The 17,590-nt window shown below is 44.7% G+C and overlaps 1 protein-coding gene across 2 annotated transcripts in view; it reads right to left on the reverse strand.

Annotated features, from left to right (window-relative positions):
- Positions 1-17,590, reverse strand: part of gnmt (glycine N-methyltransferase) — a 52,468-nt gene that overhangs the window by 23,263 nt on the left and 11,615 nt on the right. For both annotated transcript variants that reach the window (XM_048597151.1, XM_048597150.1), the window contains exon 2: positions 971-1,098. In XM_048597151.1, the coding sequence (XP_048453108.1) occupies positions 971-1,098 (128 nt within the window). The remainder of the gene's footprint in view (positions 1-970; positions 1,099-17,590) is intronic.

The following is a 17,590-nucleotide window of genomic DNA, read 5'->3' on the forward strand; positions in this document are numbered from 1 at the left end:
TCTCAAAAGCCTTCACATCTTTCCGAAAGTGCAGAGCCCAGAAATGGACGCAAAACTCCAACTAAGACTGAACCAATGTTTCGTACAAGTTTAATAAATGTAAATATTGGCATTGCATGTATAAGAGAGTTGGACAGAATAAAAGTACAATGTTTTTATCTTGTATATTTGATATGTAAGTGAACCGATCTGCATTTGTGACAATGTATATACACAAATATTTTTTTAATGAATAAATTATATTTTTGAAATTTTCAAACAGAGTTCTGAAGAAAGGTCGCAGCGTTTAGCACACTTGCTTTCATTGCTCAGGCCTTTGAGTATCGGAGTTGGGACATCATTTCAAGGTTGTACAGGATGTTCGTGAGGCCTCTGATCAGCCTATTATAGGAAAGATATTATAAAGGTGGAGAGGGTTCAGAACAGATTTACCAGGACGTTGCTGGGAATGGAGGGTTTGAGGATGCTCTTCAGAGGGTTGGTGTGGACCTGTTGGGTCGAGTGGCCTGTTTCTACACTGTAGGGACTCTAAGGATTCCATTGTTCCCTGAGGTAACATTCTTGGCTGTCCACTACAACTCCAATTTTGGTGTCATCTGCAAACTTATTAACTATACCTCCTAGGTTCACATCCAATTCATTTATATAAATGACAAAAAGCAGTGGACCCAGTACCGATCCTTGTGGCACACTACTGGGCACAGGCCTCCAGCCCAAAAAGCAGCCCTCCACCACCATCCTCTGTCTCCTACCTTCGAGCCAGCTGTTTCCAAATGGCTAGTTCTCCCTGTATTCCATGTGATCTAACTTTGCTAACCAGTTTACCATGAGGAACTTTTGAAGACTTGAAAAATTAACTCTGTTTCTCTCTCCAAAGATGCGGCCAGATCTGCTCAGTTTCTCCAGCAATTTCCATTTCTGTTTGAAGAAGAATTCCTTTTTATGCTTTCTCTCAAGGCACAATATTTACCCCATTTATCAAACGCCTCTTCTTTCCGTCGGTTCCATCTCTCTTTTAATGCATATTTCAGCATTTTGTCACTGGCATCTGCACTCATCATGCTGAAGCCTTCTTCCAATAACATTATGGAATCCACTCTGTCAAGGAAAGCAAACAGTGCTATTAGGGGAGGCCAGGCGAGCCGCAACAAAAGCTCTTCACCAGTGACAACATCATCCTTGACAAGGGCACAATGTAATGTTTATACAGTGGCAGCAGTAGAGAAAGGCCCTTTTCAGTGCAAGCTCATTCCTCATCATAGAATATCCAAAGAATGTACTGTTTACATATTGTCATATCAAAGGTCTTTGATAATTTTCTTTGATAATAAGGTGTAGAGTTGGATGAACACAGCAGGCCAAGCAGCATCAGAGGAGCAGGAAGGCTGACGTTTCGGGCCTAGACCCCAATATTTTCTATTTTTTTCATTCGAAAAGATTTCTGCTAACAGTTTTAATGTTTCTAACAACTTTCTTACAATGAAACTTGAAAAGTAAATTGAATGCTCAAAGGCTCCTGTTTTGAATCACAATGCAATGGTTAACACTGGAAAGTGGGGGTGACAGCTCTGAATTTCACTTTAAAGATCCCCTATGGTAGGTCAGCCTTTAGGCATACAAGGTCTGAATTCAGACACAGCAATGTTTCCTATGGCGTGTTGCTGTAGAGCAGCAACAACATTGTACATTTATCTAGCATGATGCTAGTGGCAACCATACAGAGCAATGCAACGAGCACTGGCTGCTAACATTACCGATACCCAGCTGTATCAAGTTACTTCAGGGACGTAAATAATGCATTGTTTATCTCACTGAAAACGATCTTGAATTCGGTTGTAAATGTGTGATGGGTAAATTCAGCAGACACTTGTCGAGGGGGGGATTTTCGGGTTTCATGTTCTGTACAAAATCATGACCAAGGCTCCTCTGCCCCGCCCCAGCATTGTGACTTCCTAGATCCAGGATGCGGGATCCCGGTGTCTGCAGTCACTGTATGTTTTATTCTGTCACGGGACATGACCGTTGCTGGCTGGGCCAGCATTTCTTGCCCGTCCCTAGTTGCCCCTTGAGAAGGTGGTGGTGAGCTCCTTTCTTGAACTGCTGCTGTAGTTTGATCCACAATGCCATTAGCGAGGGAGTTCCAGGATTTTGACCTAGCGACAGTGAAGGAACAGCACCATGTTTCCAAGCCAGGATGGTGAGTGGCTTGAAGGCGAATTTGCAAATGGTGGTGTTCCCTAGTATCTGCTGCCCTTAAATTTCAAGATGGAAGTGGTCATGGGTTTGGAAGGTGCTGTCTAAGGATCTTTGGCGAATTCCTACAGTGCATCTTATAGATAGTACACACTGCTGCTACCGAGCAGGGGGAGGCAATGGCCTAGTGGTATTATTACTGGATTGTTAATCCAGAGACCCAGATAATGTTCTGGGGTCGTGAGTTCAAATCCCACTACAGCAGATGGCGGAATCTGAATTCAATAAATATCTGGAATTAAGAATTTAATGATGACCATGAATCCATTGTCAATTGTCAGGAAGAACCCAAGTGGTTCACTAATGCCCTTTAGGGAAGGAAACCGCCATCCTTACCTGGTCTGGCCTACGTGTGACTCCAGACCCACAGTAAATGTTGTTGACTCTTAACTGCCCTATGGGCAATAAATGCTGCCTAGCCAGCGACCCTCTCATCCCATGAATGAATAAAGGAAAAAAACTTGGCTGAAGAATAAATGACTGTGCACGATAGTGAAATTTGGTGAAATAAAACAAAGACTGTGGATGCTGGAAAACTAAAACAAAAACAGAAATTGTCAGGGGAACTCAGCATCTATAGAGAGTGAAACCGAATTAAAGTTTTGAATACAGTGATTCTTCTTCAGAACTTTGTTAATCTTGCATGTCAATAAAATTGTGCCCATCAGCAAATCTTTCCATTCATTCTAACGGTTGGTGCATTATTGACAAACATGACATTTTTGCTAGAGATGGACAATCACTCAATGGCTCCAATCTTCTTCACAAGCGAGTTATAGTCAACCAGATTGTCGTGGGGCTGGGAAAGGACCAGCTGGGATTTTGCGACAATCCAACAGCTTCTCGGCCACTTTCATTGATGTCAGTTTGTTTGTTCATGACTTGTTTTTAAAGCTAAAAAGTCACATGCTCATGCTGCCTTGGAGCAATTTAGGCTTGCATCCTCAAGATTGGCCTCCTTGTTTCCAAATCTCTCCATTGCCACATCCCTCCCAATCACTACAGTCTTCTCCAGCTCCACTGGTGGTATAGTATCACTCCCAGTATCACTGATTTTGACTGTTCGACCACCGGTGGCCTTATGTTCTGGCAGTCCCTCCCTACACCTTTTTAATCTTTATATCCTCCTTTCACACACTCGTTACAACCTGCCTCTTTGACAAAGTTTTGGTCATTTGACATATACAGAGAATGCTGAGGAAGCATAGCATCTGGGCATTGAGAAACAGACTAAAGTTTCAGGTCTGGTATGGCTCTTCTTCAGAATGGAGTTCTATGTGGAACTCAACTCATTGAATCATAGAATCCATGCAGTGCAGAAACAGGCTATTCAGCCCATCGAGTCTACACCAACCCTCCCAAGAGCATCCCTGTAACCCTGTATTTCCCATGGCTAATCCACCTAACCTGCACATTTTTGGCCTGTGGAAGGAAACTGGAGCACCCGGAGGACATCCACACAGACACTGGGAGAATGTGTAAATTCTACACAGACAGTCACCAAAGGGTGGAATCAAACCTGGGACCCTGTTGCTGTGAGACAGCAATGCTAACCACTGAGCTACCGTGCCTGCCCTTCTGGTGTAGGGTCACTAGACTCGAAGCATCAATTCTGTTTCTCTCTCTGCAGATGCTGCCAGACCTGCGGACTTTCTCCAGAATTGTGTGCGTTTATTTCAAATATCCAGCATTCATAGCATTTTGCTTTTGATATTTCATTTTGCACCTCAGCATCATATGTTGATTATATGACTTCTGAGGAAACACTTTAGGATGTTTGGTGACATGAAAGGTGCTCTGTTGGTATAAGTTGTCCTCAATCCAGACCTCTTCATTGCAGTAGCAGCCTGAATTGTTGTTGTCATTCAGGCTGTTTTGGCTGGTTTATGTCTAAGCCACATGTTGGGCATCATGGTGTCTGACACCATGCAATGACCTCCAGGGTTGTGACTTTTTGACAGTCTGTAGGAGTTGACTTCCAACCTCAATCTGCCCCAGTACAAGTGTTCATGCGAACACTAGACAAACATGTTTACGCACTGCTGGGCACCGGGCAGGCTCCCAGTAATTCCCTGAATAGTACTGCTTACCCAAGACGGCTCACAACGACAAAACCAGACCAGCCTCAAGACTTAACCTTGTCCTGTTCAAGGAATTCATTGATCCCCCCACCCACCCGGAATGACATCATTCAAACTGATCAATTCCCTCAATGGACAAGTTGTTCTTTAACTGCAACTGACCTCAGCAATAATAAAGAAAGAGAGTTTGCATCTTAAGGATTAGCTCAGGATGCTCCAAAAAGCTGTGCAGTGCTTTTGAAATGTTCGCTATTCTAATGTAGGAAAGAAATTAAAAGGCATACTCATTTGGACATCAGGATTCAGAAACTAAAAGCGGATCCAAGCAACTGAGAGGAAACAGGTTGAGTGCAGTAACAGTGAGTGACAGATAAGTGGCAGTGGTGCCCATAGGGACACACGGGCTGCAGGAAGGTGAAGCCTTGGGAGGGATGATGAAATAGGTCCTGGTTTGGAAAAAGAACACCATGCAAACCAAAAGGTCAGGTCTGCAAATAGTTTAGCATCTCATTTGAAAGGTGCAGCTCCTTATATAATTTAAGGCCACTTTCTTTGAAAAGGCTGGCTGAGAATTTTCATGAATTCACTTTTTAAACAACAAAAAAACACGCAAAGCAAATTCAGTCCTGATCATTTGTGCTGCCCTATATGAGAGTTTGGAAGGGAAATTGTATCGGAGTTACAGCAATATGGGGTGAGGGTGGAAGGATTGGTGCAGGAAGAAGGGGTTGGGGTAGGGGGTTCACTGTTAACTGTTACCATCTGGTACCCAGCCTGGCAGCTTCTAATGTAGATGCTGTTTGAAAATCTCAAAGATTCAGTAATGCAATGAAGGCAGAAATAAATATTTGTGAAATGACAAATAACAATGTCATACCGAGATGAGAAAGTAATCAATGGCCAAGTGCTGGCTGGTGTATGGATTAGCAACCACCAAGAGGAAGACAGGATAACATTGGAAGAAGTATACTTACACTCAGGGTCCTTTCCATTTCAATGGACTTTGCCCCAGGATGAATGTGAGGCGCAAGTTCACGAAATATGCAGCAGAATTTTCTGAGCGCTTGGAGCTTTTTAAAGGATGGAGGTGGGTGGGGTTTAATGGACAGTTGGGATGGCAGGTTAACGTTTTGTTTTAAATTCTCTGAACGTTTCAGATGGGTCAGCTATTATTGCGAACTTACTCTGCATTTGTCATGAATATGCATTACCATCCCAGCCTGCTGCCATTACATTCACTGGTGCAATCACATGTGTGGTCACAAACCTGGCTATGTACGAGGTGTACACCTGGTCAGGTAGACTTCATCTCCCAAACTTCAGAGAGTACAGATTTCTTCAGTTACTTGGCTGCTATGAAACTAAGGCATTTTTTTTTTCACGTGAACATTTACAATGTAACTGGTAAGGCATCTCCATGTTGCATGATCAGTCTCAGACATGTGGAGTCTGGCCGGTTGCTGTTAAACACTTCAGCAGCATTAGGGCTGAAGCCTGACTGGACCTATAAGCCTAACCAAGGAAGGCAGTCATAACAACTGATACAAACTCAAACCATCTTATGTGGTTGTGCCCTTTTCCCACACTAGTCTGCGAAGAAAAGCTCTCAGATTTACACATTCTCGCTGTTGTGATGGAAAGTCAGTGAGCTGACCTTTTTTATTATTCATTCATGGGATGTGGGTGTTGAAGATGGGTCACTGGACTCGAAACATTAACTCTGCTCCTTCTCCATGAATGCTGCCAGGCCTGCTGAGTTTCTCCAACAACTTCTGTTCTTGTTTTGGATCTTCAGCATCCACGGTTCTTTGTTTGATATCAACCTGAAACCAAGCCTGGTAACAAACCTCTAACCTGCCTCCTGCTCATTACGCTCTCCCATCCTTCGCCCGCATGGGCACAGAAAATCCCAAGTTTGATATCTGCTGAACCATGACAGGAGTGAAAAGGAAGGTATGGCTGGTGCTACATCGGTAGCTACAATGAAGCGACAAGTACTAATGGAGATGAGGCATCTGACAGCGATATCAAGCAGCCAACCTCATCTGTGGCAGTCCTCTACAACCATCCTTTACTAGCTGACACTCACTGGGGCATGAAGTATTGAGTAGATATTGGTCCATACTCTGGAGAACAACAGATTTTCATCCTCTTTCATGACAAGAGCCAGGTTCTCTTTCTCTTTTCTTTATTCATTCACGGGACAAGGGTGTCGTTGGCTAGGCAGCATTTATTACCCATCCCTAATTGCCCAGAGGGTAGGAGAGTCAACCACATTGCTGTGGGTCTGGAGTCACATGTAGGCCAGACCGGGTAAGGATGAGAGTTTTCTTCCCTAAAGGACATTAGTGAACCAGATAGGTTCTTCCTTACAATCGACAATGGGTTCATGGTCATCAATAGATTCTTAATTCCAGATATTTTATTGAATTAAAATTCCACCATCTGCTGTGGTGGGATTTGAACCCAGGTCCCCAGAACATTATCTGGGTCTCTGGATTAACAGTCCAGCAATAATACCACTAGGCCATCGCCTCCCCCTTGAACCACCCACCAGAGTTGGCCTCTGCAGCCACCCAGGATGTCTTTGCCAGGCAGGGTGACCTCTTCCTGCTCTCCATAGGGAAGAGAACTGCCCTTCCCCCTCTCAGTAGGATGACTTGGGGAGGCACTGCCAATGTGTGGTGCCACATTTTGCTTGGTCTCTGACATCTCCAGGGGAGGCTAGGGGATGATGAACAGAGGTTAAATAATGCCCCTGGCTACACTTGTCCCGGACCCTTTTAAACAGGTGGCCCAGCTGCAGGAGCCTAAGGGTCTTGCTGGGGGCAGGACTTGGCTGCCATAAAATGTGGTGACTTACCCATGCATACACAATGAGCTGCGAGGAACACAATCACATCCTTGATGCCTGATCCTCCACCTTCAAGATTTGATCCCTTCACCAGCAACACATCTGCAAGGCACACTGCAGTAACTCACCAAGGCTCCTTCAACTGTACCTTCCAAACCTCTACCAGCTGGAACAGGGCAGCAGATATGGGGACACCGCCATTTCCAAGACACACTCCATCCTGGCTTGGAAGTATATGGCCATTCCTCAATCTCATTGGCTCACAACCGTGGAACTCCCTTCTCAATTGCACTGTGGGTGTAGCTTAGCAAATGGACTACAGCAGCTGAAGGCAGTAGATCACCAGGGCAATTAGGGATGGGCAATAAATAACGGTCTAGCTGACAGCGCTCAGATTCCAGGAACAAAATTGAAAATCTGATCTGCCTCTGCTCAGAAATCCATCCTGCTTTGATGGCCGCCTTCACACTTAGTCTTAAGAGAGGAAAATGCCATTCATTGTGACTTGTTTACTGCTCTAGAACTCAGTCTATTTATGTCTTGGACTTGCCAAACCAACCCTGCCTATCAACCTACAAAACGCACCGGCAACACTCCCAGCTCTATTCTCGTGTCGAAAAGGTGCGTGGAGATTACCGAGTGCAACTCAAATTCACAAACATTACATCGATCACAGACAAAGCAAGGGAATTTTAAATGTTGAACAGTCATGCAATGCTTGCTTCACTAGCAAGCCCTGCAGAGTTGGTTCGGTGACTATGGGGCCAAGATAAATTACATTGTGAATTAGGCGATTTATGTAATTAGACTGAACAGCAACAGATGGGACTGAATGTCAGAGCACTGAATGTAGGATATGGAAGCAGGCTGATTTACTGGCGGTGGCTAATAGACGAATAAAAAAACCACAGGCGATTTGGCGATGGGGAGCAAAACAAGTTGTTTGTAAGAGCACTTCTTGATATAAAGAGAAAGAAACAGGTTGCATTTGATATTCGACAAGTAGTGGGGACTAAAAGGCTGAAGCTGGATGAATCCAATTCAGAGCAGCAGTCCTACATTACCGAGTTGTAAAGAGCTCAAGGCAAGGTGGGAGTGGCAGCTGCAGAAATACAGGGGGTGCACGTTCCATCTCAGGGCCCTTGTAGCTTAGTGGTAGTGTCCCTAGCTCTGAGCCAGGAGGTTCAAGCTCAAGACCCTACTGCTCCAGAGGTGTGTGATAACAGGTTGATTAGAAAATACCTGCAAGTTCTCGCTCCTGATTTGTATGTTCATATTGAGGCACAGCTAAATAAATTTTTGAATGTCAGAGAGTATCAGGGTCAGGTACAGAGGTGAGGCCCACTATCAGATCAAGCTCAAATATATTAAATGGCTGAGCAGACGCAGAGGGGTCGAATGACTTATTTCTGTTCCCAACTTGTGCGCCCATGTGAAGTTCTTTTTCTTAAACTGGTAGATTTCAGAGTATGAGCAACAGCTGCTGACAATATAACTCAAACAAAATCCTGAACCAGTTGGAAGGATCACAGCTTGGATGCTGCATATCAGGGCTGCGCAGAATTGGGCGGAAAATGAATTGAATTGTATCCTGGAAGAGAGCGGATGTTTCTTCTTTGCATTGTCTGATTCTGTGATCCATTTCTGGTGATTAAGAAGTAGGGCTGATATTCAAATATCGGAAACAGCGCAGGACGACCCCGAGACAAAGCCCTGGATCTGGATTTTATGACCCCCAAACGCAGGTGGGTTCTGAGGTCTGTAAAATACCACCAGCAATATGCCCAGTGCCCACCTGCTCCAAATTTGTGCGTACGTGTGTATGTGTGTGTGCACGTGTGTGTGTGCACAAGTGTGCGTGTGTATGTGTGCGTGTGCAGGTGTGTGTATGTATCTGTGTCTATGTTGGGGAAATGAGCCATAGGGCAGCTATTTACCCAACCTGTGATCAAGTGAGGCCTTTAAATGGCCTTAAGGGTCTGAGCCTGACTGCCTCTGGGATTGAGATAGTAGAGCGAGACACCCAGGCCAAGCATTCAGCTCAGCAGCTTTCACAGCATGGATTTGTACCGGGTATGGTGGGGTGGGGTGGGGATTGGCATGGAGGTGAGGGTCGGGGAGAGGGAGAGGGTGAGGAAGAGGGTGAGGCTGAGGGAGGGGATGGGGGTAAGCTCCTAAGGTGTTCTCCTAGGCCTAGAATAAGGGCGTCCTCATGGCCCTCCCTGTTCCTGTTTCTCCCCAGCACACTCCTCTCCCCTGGCCGATATGTCCACTCATTCCTCCGTACCTCTTGAAGCCCTTTGAAGTCTGATCTCATTTACATCGTCCCCCACCTGCACCCGTGCCCCCCCCCGCACTCTCACATCTCCCCTCCCAACACTCATCCTCATGTCACTCCCCGCTCTGCCTCCTCAACCCACTCCCCAAATCACTGGGGAGATGAAGCGCAGACAGAGCGACTGCTTTGCAGAACACCGACGCTCCATCTGCAAAAATGACCCTGTGCCTCCCGTTGTCTACCACTTCAACACACCACTTCGTTCCTTGGAAAATATCTTTGTCTCGAGCTTACTACAGAGCTCCAATTAAGGTCAGCATAAGCCTGAAGAATTTTCCACTCTGAGACACTGCAGCCCTCACGACTCAATATCGAGTTCAATAAATTTAGGGTTTGAGCACCTTTTCCAATGTCCTTACCCCAGCCCCCACACATCAGACTTTGTCATTAGAGATAACAAGGTGTAGAGCTGGATGAACACAGCAGGCCAAGCAGCATCATAGGAGCAGGAAGGCTGATGTTTTGGGCCTAGACCCTTGGGCCTAGACCCTTTGTCATTAATTGGCTGCTGTCACACCCATGCCATTGTCAGCCACTAATGGTCCCCATTAAGCAGCTTTTGATGCCCCCAGACTGACCCTTACCCACCCCTACGCCTGTCCAACTGTGTTTCTCTCTCTTTGGGCTCTATCTCTTACTTATCGTTTACTCCTCCCACCTCAGCTTCCGCATATATATCAACAATTTCCTGGCTACAGTTCTGAAGAAGGGTCACTGGACCCAAAACGTTAACTCTGCTTTCTCTCCACAGACGCTGAGACCTGCTGAGTTTCCTCAGCAATTTATGTTATAGTTTCTGATTTCCAGCATCAGCAGTTCTCTGTTTTTTTTTGTAAGTTGAGAAATAGCCTGATAAATAAAAGCATGAAGCATTAATCCACCTTCTTTGCGGCCCTATATTCTGATGCAATCTCCAACTGTCCAAAAGTAAAGTGGCACTAAGTCCCTTTGTGAGAGGATTTTCAATAGGAAGCTGCACACAAAGGATCATTCCCTTGATTACATCATCTTTCATGCTTTCATGATGTCAAGACGACAAGAGCAGTTGTAATATAATGACTGCTATTACACACTGTACCAGCCCCAGTAGTGTTGAGTTACATTCAGTCCTTACCAGCGCTCAGTTAACTTTGCCTGGCATCTGCCCACATAATTGTCCCAGCTCCAGATGCAAAAGATTGCACGAGTGTTTAGTTCCGTGCAGTTTCAATGCTGTTCCCGATGGAAGTTGGCTTGTAACACGAGTTACCCAGTGGCACCCATCCACTGTCACATACAAAAGGCCATGAAACAAAATTTCACCATCTACCATGGAGGGATTTTAATCCCTGCCCTGAGATCATTAGTCTAGGATTCTGGTTTACTCGTCCAGTGATATTATCATTACACCACCATTTTTCCTATTCTGAAATGGTACTGTCAACGCAGAAAAATAACAGAATATAGCAGACAATTTAGCCATTCGGCCCATCATAGCTGTATCATTTGTTAATGACCCCTGCAGGGACTGATAACTATTGAAAAAAGAAATAAGTTTCAACTTAATAGGTGAAAGAATGACAAGATTTTGTTTAAGACATTTACTGTCACAGAAGTAAAAGCTCAATGAATGAACAATATATTTGTATGCAACTTATAATTTAACTCACAGAGCAGAGTAACCCATTTTATTTATAGCACAACCAATGTGAAATATATTTTTTTTCCTTTATTCATTCATGGGATGAGGGTGTTGCTGGCTAGGCAGCATTCATTGCCCATGCGGCAGTTCAGAGTCAACCACACTGCTGTGGGTCTGGAGTCACATGTAGGCCAGAGCAGGTAAGGATGGCAGTTTCCTTCCCTAAAGGACATTAGTGAACCAGATGGGTTTTTCCCGACAATCAATAACGGATTCACAGTCATCATTAGACTCTTAATTCCAGATATTTATTGAATTCAAATTCCATCATTTGCTGTGGTGGGATTCGAAGCCGGATCCCCGGACCATTATCTGGATCTCTGGATTAACAGTCCAGTGATAGCACCACTAGGCCATCACCTCTCCTATGGTTTATAGCTTTACACAGTCCTTTAAGTAACCATTTAATTCTCAGATACCAGTCCAAAATTAATCTTGGTTTCCAAGAGTATATTTCTGTTCTTTTCCTTTCTCAGGCTGGTTTCTTCTAACCCCGGAAAGTGTCTTTCGTGGTGATAGTATTACTGGAGACCTCTCCTTCCCAGTAAAACGAGGTGAATCTTTCAGATTAATTTTATCTCCTCACAAATTTGATATGAACGCACAAGCTTCTGCCTACAGTTATGCACGGTGAAGCAACATATCTTGTTTCTTATGGCTGTTCTACATTTTCCTGCATTCTGATTGACTCAGAGTTTTTAGGGATATCTTACAATCCTTAACCTCTCAAAGCACACTTCTATGGATCACATGGCCCGTGTATCCATGTAGGGTTGGTCGTCAGTGAATCTCGAGAGCCTTATTATCAAAGTTAATGGACAATTTGAAACACAGCTGTTTACAAGATAACATTCTGAAACCTTTTCTGAATTTCAGAGACTCAGTCGTATTCACTGCTAGTAGGTGGCTTGCTGCAAGCATAAATACCTTGCACCTTCTTCCCAGCCAAAAAACATCTAAGCCTTCCCTCATCACCAAGACACTTGACAGGTAGACTTCAGTGGAGGTTACATGAACCCCTCATTTCATCCTAAATTTAAAAATCATACTCCCAAAACAATTCCAGGCAGAAGAAACATAGATTAGATAAGAAAGTGAGTTTAGCAGGACTGAATGGAACTTATTTTGATGCAAGGAGTTTGAGGAATAAGACATATGAGCTGGGAACACAGATCAGCTTATGGAAATATAATATTGCAGCTACGACCAGCACTTGGGTGAAAGATGGGCACGATTGGCAAGTCAACATTCCCTGGTTATAAGGTTAAGACACAGCGAAAAGGATAGAAGAAGAGGGAAGGGCAACAATATTAGTCATGGAATCAGTTATAGCAGTGAGGAGGGATGATATGCAGGAAGGATCATTAAATGAGGTCAAATGGGTAGAAGTAAATGAAAACACAAAAGAGGCTAGCTTGGGTGTATCTGATAGATTCCTAAAGAGTAGGTGAAAAATAGAATTCAAATATGCAATCAAATTTCAGAGAAGCACAAGAATAATAATGGCAGAAAGAGTGGGAGAAATGTAAATACCTAAATGTTAATGAAACAATTAGTGCGCAAGGTAGCGAGGGAGCAAAATTCTTAGACTGCATCTAGGAGGACGTTTTTTAGTCAGTACATAAAAAGCTTAACAAGTTCAGTATCGAGGTGGGGGCAGCTTTTTGGAAATAATGACTATAACTATCCTAAATCTAATTAAGTTAAGGATGGGCTGCAAATAAAGTTTGTCACTGGGGAAAGGCTCATTTTACTGACACAAGATTGCAGTGGTTCGTGTTGAGATGCGTCCCGAGCAGCTCTGTGATGTGCAACTCTGTGATCTATGGTCTGTTCCCCGGGACGCACACCGAGCCAAACACCAATTGCACCTGAAGGACCATCAACTCAGTGAAAGACGCTCTTTGGTCTGCCTGAAACTTATTGGTCTTCCAGAACATGGAGTTGACCCTGACTGAGTGTTAGACTGGCACATTCTGAGGTCTAGGACGACGTGTTGAGGGATGCACTAAAGCTTGGGGCAGCTGCTGCCAAGGTATAGTGGGGAAGGACCACTGCCTGAGGTCTTCCTGCTGAAGGTAAATGGGGGCCCATTCAGTTATTGGACCCTCCTGGTGTGACATATATATATGTAAATATTAGTATCATATATGTAAGAGAGATCTTTGGTTTTTTTGGATACAGTCAAAATCCAATGTTATCTTTATTTATTTGAGATGGAACTGTACAGAATCAAACTGCTTTTGTGACCATATATACAAAGAGATTTTTTATGAATAAAGTATATTTTTGAAATTAAAAAAAGATACAATTCTGTTGTCTGTCTGGAGTCTCAAGGCTTCTTTATTTCCCAAGGTCCAAGATTTTGTTTTGGTGGACCAATCATTAATAAAAACAGCACTTTCTCCTGCAGAAGTGCAGAAAGTCCACGATTTCTTTGGAATGTTGTCAGTTTCCATGGATTTGCCTCCAAGCCCTAGGGAAGGGAGCGCTCTATCTCCTACCAGGTCAGTTCCTATATTGAATCAAGATCATTATATTATGACTGAGGTTGTAGGGGTGTATCAACTCCTCTCTAGTTCCACTCCTCCATTGGTCATAACAAATTGTAAAATTAACCAGGATGATGATATGGCTAAATGTAAAGGTCTCAGACTCACCCAGTTTCGGTTTAGAAACAATTCAGCCAGATTTCTTTCGCCAAACAAGGGCTCCAATGTGCAAACATTGATGTGACTTGTATTCGGACTTCTCAAACATAACATGAGGCGAATATGGGTAACAGCGAAACAATGGCCAAAATACCATATTGAATATGTCAAATAGCAAATGTGATGAAGGCAGATCTCAAGGATTTCCCAGCAATCCCTCTCAGATTTTAGAGGCACCGTAGGTCACTAAATCTCATTAAAACTTCACAAAGGGATAACGATTCTTCACTTACGGCGACCTGACCACTAAACTACCTCAGGATCCATGGACTACTCCCATTCTAGTGCTTCACCTTCCTTTCCTGGGACCACATAGATTCTTGGCAACAACACTCCAGCACCTCCTAAATTAAAACCGAAAGAACTGCGGCTGCTGTAAATCAGGTCTGGCAGGATCTGTGGAGAGAAATCAGGTACAGCTGCAGAATTTCACAACCACCAAACCTCATCAAAAGCTTGTATAGGCTCTGGGTTTGTTTGCTGAGTTCCGATCTGGCTCATTTGCACAAATATGGCCTGTGGGTTTTCTTTATCTTTGCTCATAGTCGCATTGAACAGTTAGTGACACACAGCTTCTTTAGGGTCCCGAGATAGTCGGAACTGCCGATGCTGGAGAATCTGAGATAACAAGGTGCAGACCTGGATGAACACAGCAGGCCAAGCAGCATCTGCTCTTCTTTAGGGTCCCCACAGCTTTACCCAAGCCCTGACCCCAAACACATTTCTGCCTGTTAACTCCAAGAACCTTTTAACAGCGCAGAGCCATCCAACTGCACACAGTTCAGTTGCCTTCTGATTTCTGAAGAAGGGTCTGAGCCGAAATGTCAGCTTTCCTGCTCCTCTGATGATGCCTGGCCTGCTGTGTTCCCCCAGCTTTCCACCTTGTTATCTCAGTTGCCTTACAGCTCCTTTCAGCATAGAGCTCAGGTCTGCCTTTATCTGACTTTGTCTCCAACTAACCGTCACACCAGAACTGCTCTTCAGTGACCCTGGGACTCTTCAGAGTGACCTACTGAAAGCTTTACAAGCATCCATCCTGGCTCCCAGACAATATTAAATGTAACTAGTATTTTGCCACAGTCACATGCGGCAGCCAGCAGTGGGATTCAAATGTCATCTTGGAACTTGCTGTTCCTGACTTTTATAATGTGTAGCAAGGGCTGGCTCCAACAGCACCATCAGTACATTCAAAAGAGAAGCAATTACAATTAATGTTGACACCGCTCCAATCATAACAGATCCATTGACTAAAGCACAATACAAACTCACACTACAAAAGTGAATAGCAATTTTCGGCAAGACCCAGTATCAATATATTTCTGTTTAGCAAATATTCTGAGAGAAATTCAAACCTCTGTTGAGACCCTTCATGAACATTTTGTGTTTGTTCATGGGATGTGGGCTTCGTGGACATTTATAGTCCACCGCAGCAAGTCGCTGGAAAAGCTCAGCAGGTCTGGTGGCATCTGTGAAGAAAAAAATCAGAGTTAACGTTTCGGTCCCCGGTGACCCTTCCTCGGTACTCGACTTGCCGAGCTTTTCCAGCAACTTCAGTTTTTTTTTTGTTCCTGATTTACGGCGTCCGCAGTTCTTTTGGTTTTTATTTATAGTCCATCCCTGGCTGTCCTTGAGAAGCTAGTGATAAGCCAGGCCAAGTAGACCCGCTGTGGTCCCTGGGACGTAGGCACACACAGAGAGCCACTAACAAAGGAGCCCCCCCCGATGCTGACCCAATGATAGTGGAAAAAAACAGTGATAGAGTTCCAAGTGAGAACAGTGTGTGACTTGGTGGACCACTTCCTGCTAATGATGTTCCCATGCCCTTGCCCTTCTAGGTGGTGCGGTCACAGGTTTAGTAGGTGTGGTTGAAGAACCTTGCTGAGTTACCATACATTGTTGGGGGGTGCCCTTAATGCTGACATTGGGTGTCTAAAGCAGAGAAACATTCTGTTGCACCCATGGCTGAGTGCAAAATATTTGGGAGTGATATAATCTTGCCGAATTGTCTCAATTTCACAGAACAATTCCTGGTTATCCATCAAGTTCTGCAGACTGCAGAGATTCCACAAGGAATCTCATATTATTATAACCCTTTAACAAGTAGACCATCTCTCTTTGTGTTGGTTAGCATGAATCCTTGGGGTAATGCACTGGAAATGAAGCTCCACTAATGCCAGAGCTGTCACAAATGTGAAAAGGCTGCACCTGAATTTAAATGATTAGCAAACCCGGGTTTAAAGAAAACACTCATCATGATGGCATTGTTGCTTAGTTTGCAGATGACACAAAGACAGGCAGTGGAACAGGTAGTGTTGAGGAAACAGGGAGGCTGCTGAAAACTTGGGCAGGCTCGGAGTGTGGACAGATGGAATACAATGGGGGGAAGTGTGAGGTTATGCACTTTGGAAGGAAGAATAGAAGCATAGACTATTTTCTAAGTGGGGAAAGACTTTGGAAATCTGAACACAAAGGGAATTGGAGTCAGAGATAGTAGGAACTGCAGATGCTGGAGAATCTGAGATAACAAGGTGTAGAGCTGGATGAACACAGCAGGCCAAGCAGCATCAGAGGAGCAGAAAGGCTGACGTTTCGGGCCTAGACCCTTCTTCAGAAATGGGGGAGGGGAAGGAGATCCCGAAATAAATAGGGAGAGAGGGGGAGGCGGATAGAAGATGGATAGAGGAGAAGATAGGTGGAGAGGAGACGGACAGGTCAAAGAGGCGGGGATGGAGCCAGTAAAGGTGAGTGTAGGCTGGGAGGTAGGGAGGGGATAGGTCAGCCCAGGGAGGACGGACAGGTCAAGGGGGCGGGATGAGGCTAGTAGGTAGGAGATGGAGGTGAGGCTTGAGGTGGGAGGAGGGGATAGGTGGGAGGAAGGACAGGTTAGGGAGGTGGGGACAAGCTGGGCTGGTTTTGGGATGCGGTAGGGGGAGGGGAGATTTTGGAGCTTGTGAAGTCCACATTGATACCATTGGGCTGCAGGGTTCCCAAGCGGAATTGGAGTCCTAGTTCAGGATGGTCTTAGGGTTAACATGCAAGTTCAGTTGGCAGTTAGGAAGGCAAAGACAATGCTAGAACTTATTTCAAGTGGGCCAGAATACAAGAGCGGGGGTGTACTGCTGAGGCTGTAGAAGGCTCTGTTTAGACCAGATTAAGAACACTGCGGGCAGTTTTAGCCCCCTACCCCTGTGCTGGCATTACAGAGAGTCCAGAGGAGGTTTACAGGAATGATCCTGGAGATGAAGGGCTTATCATATGAGGAATGCTTGATAACTCTAGGTCTTTACTCAATGGAGTTTAGAAGGATGAGGGGGTATCTGATTGAAACTAATCCAAAGGCTGTCACTGGCAAAATTGCACTGAACACACACAGACACGCACACACAGACACGCACACGCACACACACACAGACACGCACACGCACACACAGACACGCACACGCACACACACACAGACACACACACACACACACACACACACACACGCACACACACACACACACACACACACACACACACACACACACAGACACACATACATCCCCCACCATCCCCCACCCCCACCAGGAGCAGAGGTACATACCATCCTCTCCACTGCTTGAATATGATATTACTGAAAATGCAACACACAGTAAGTTCCAGTAACACACTTTTAAACGGGAACTATTCCTT

This window comes from Rhincodon typus, chromosome 5 (assembly GCF_021869965.1).
Source record: "Rhincodon typus isolate 14 chromosome 5, sRhiTyp1.1, whole genome shotgun sequence".
Lineage (NCBI taxonomy): Eukaryota > Metazoa > Chordata > Chondrichthyes > Orectolobiformes > Rhincodontidae > Rhincodon > Rhincodon typus.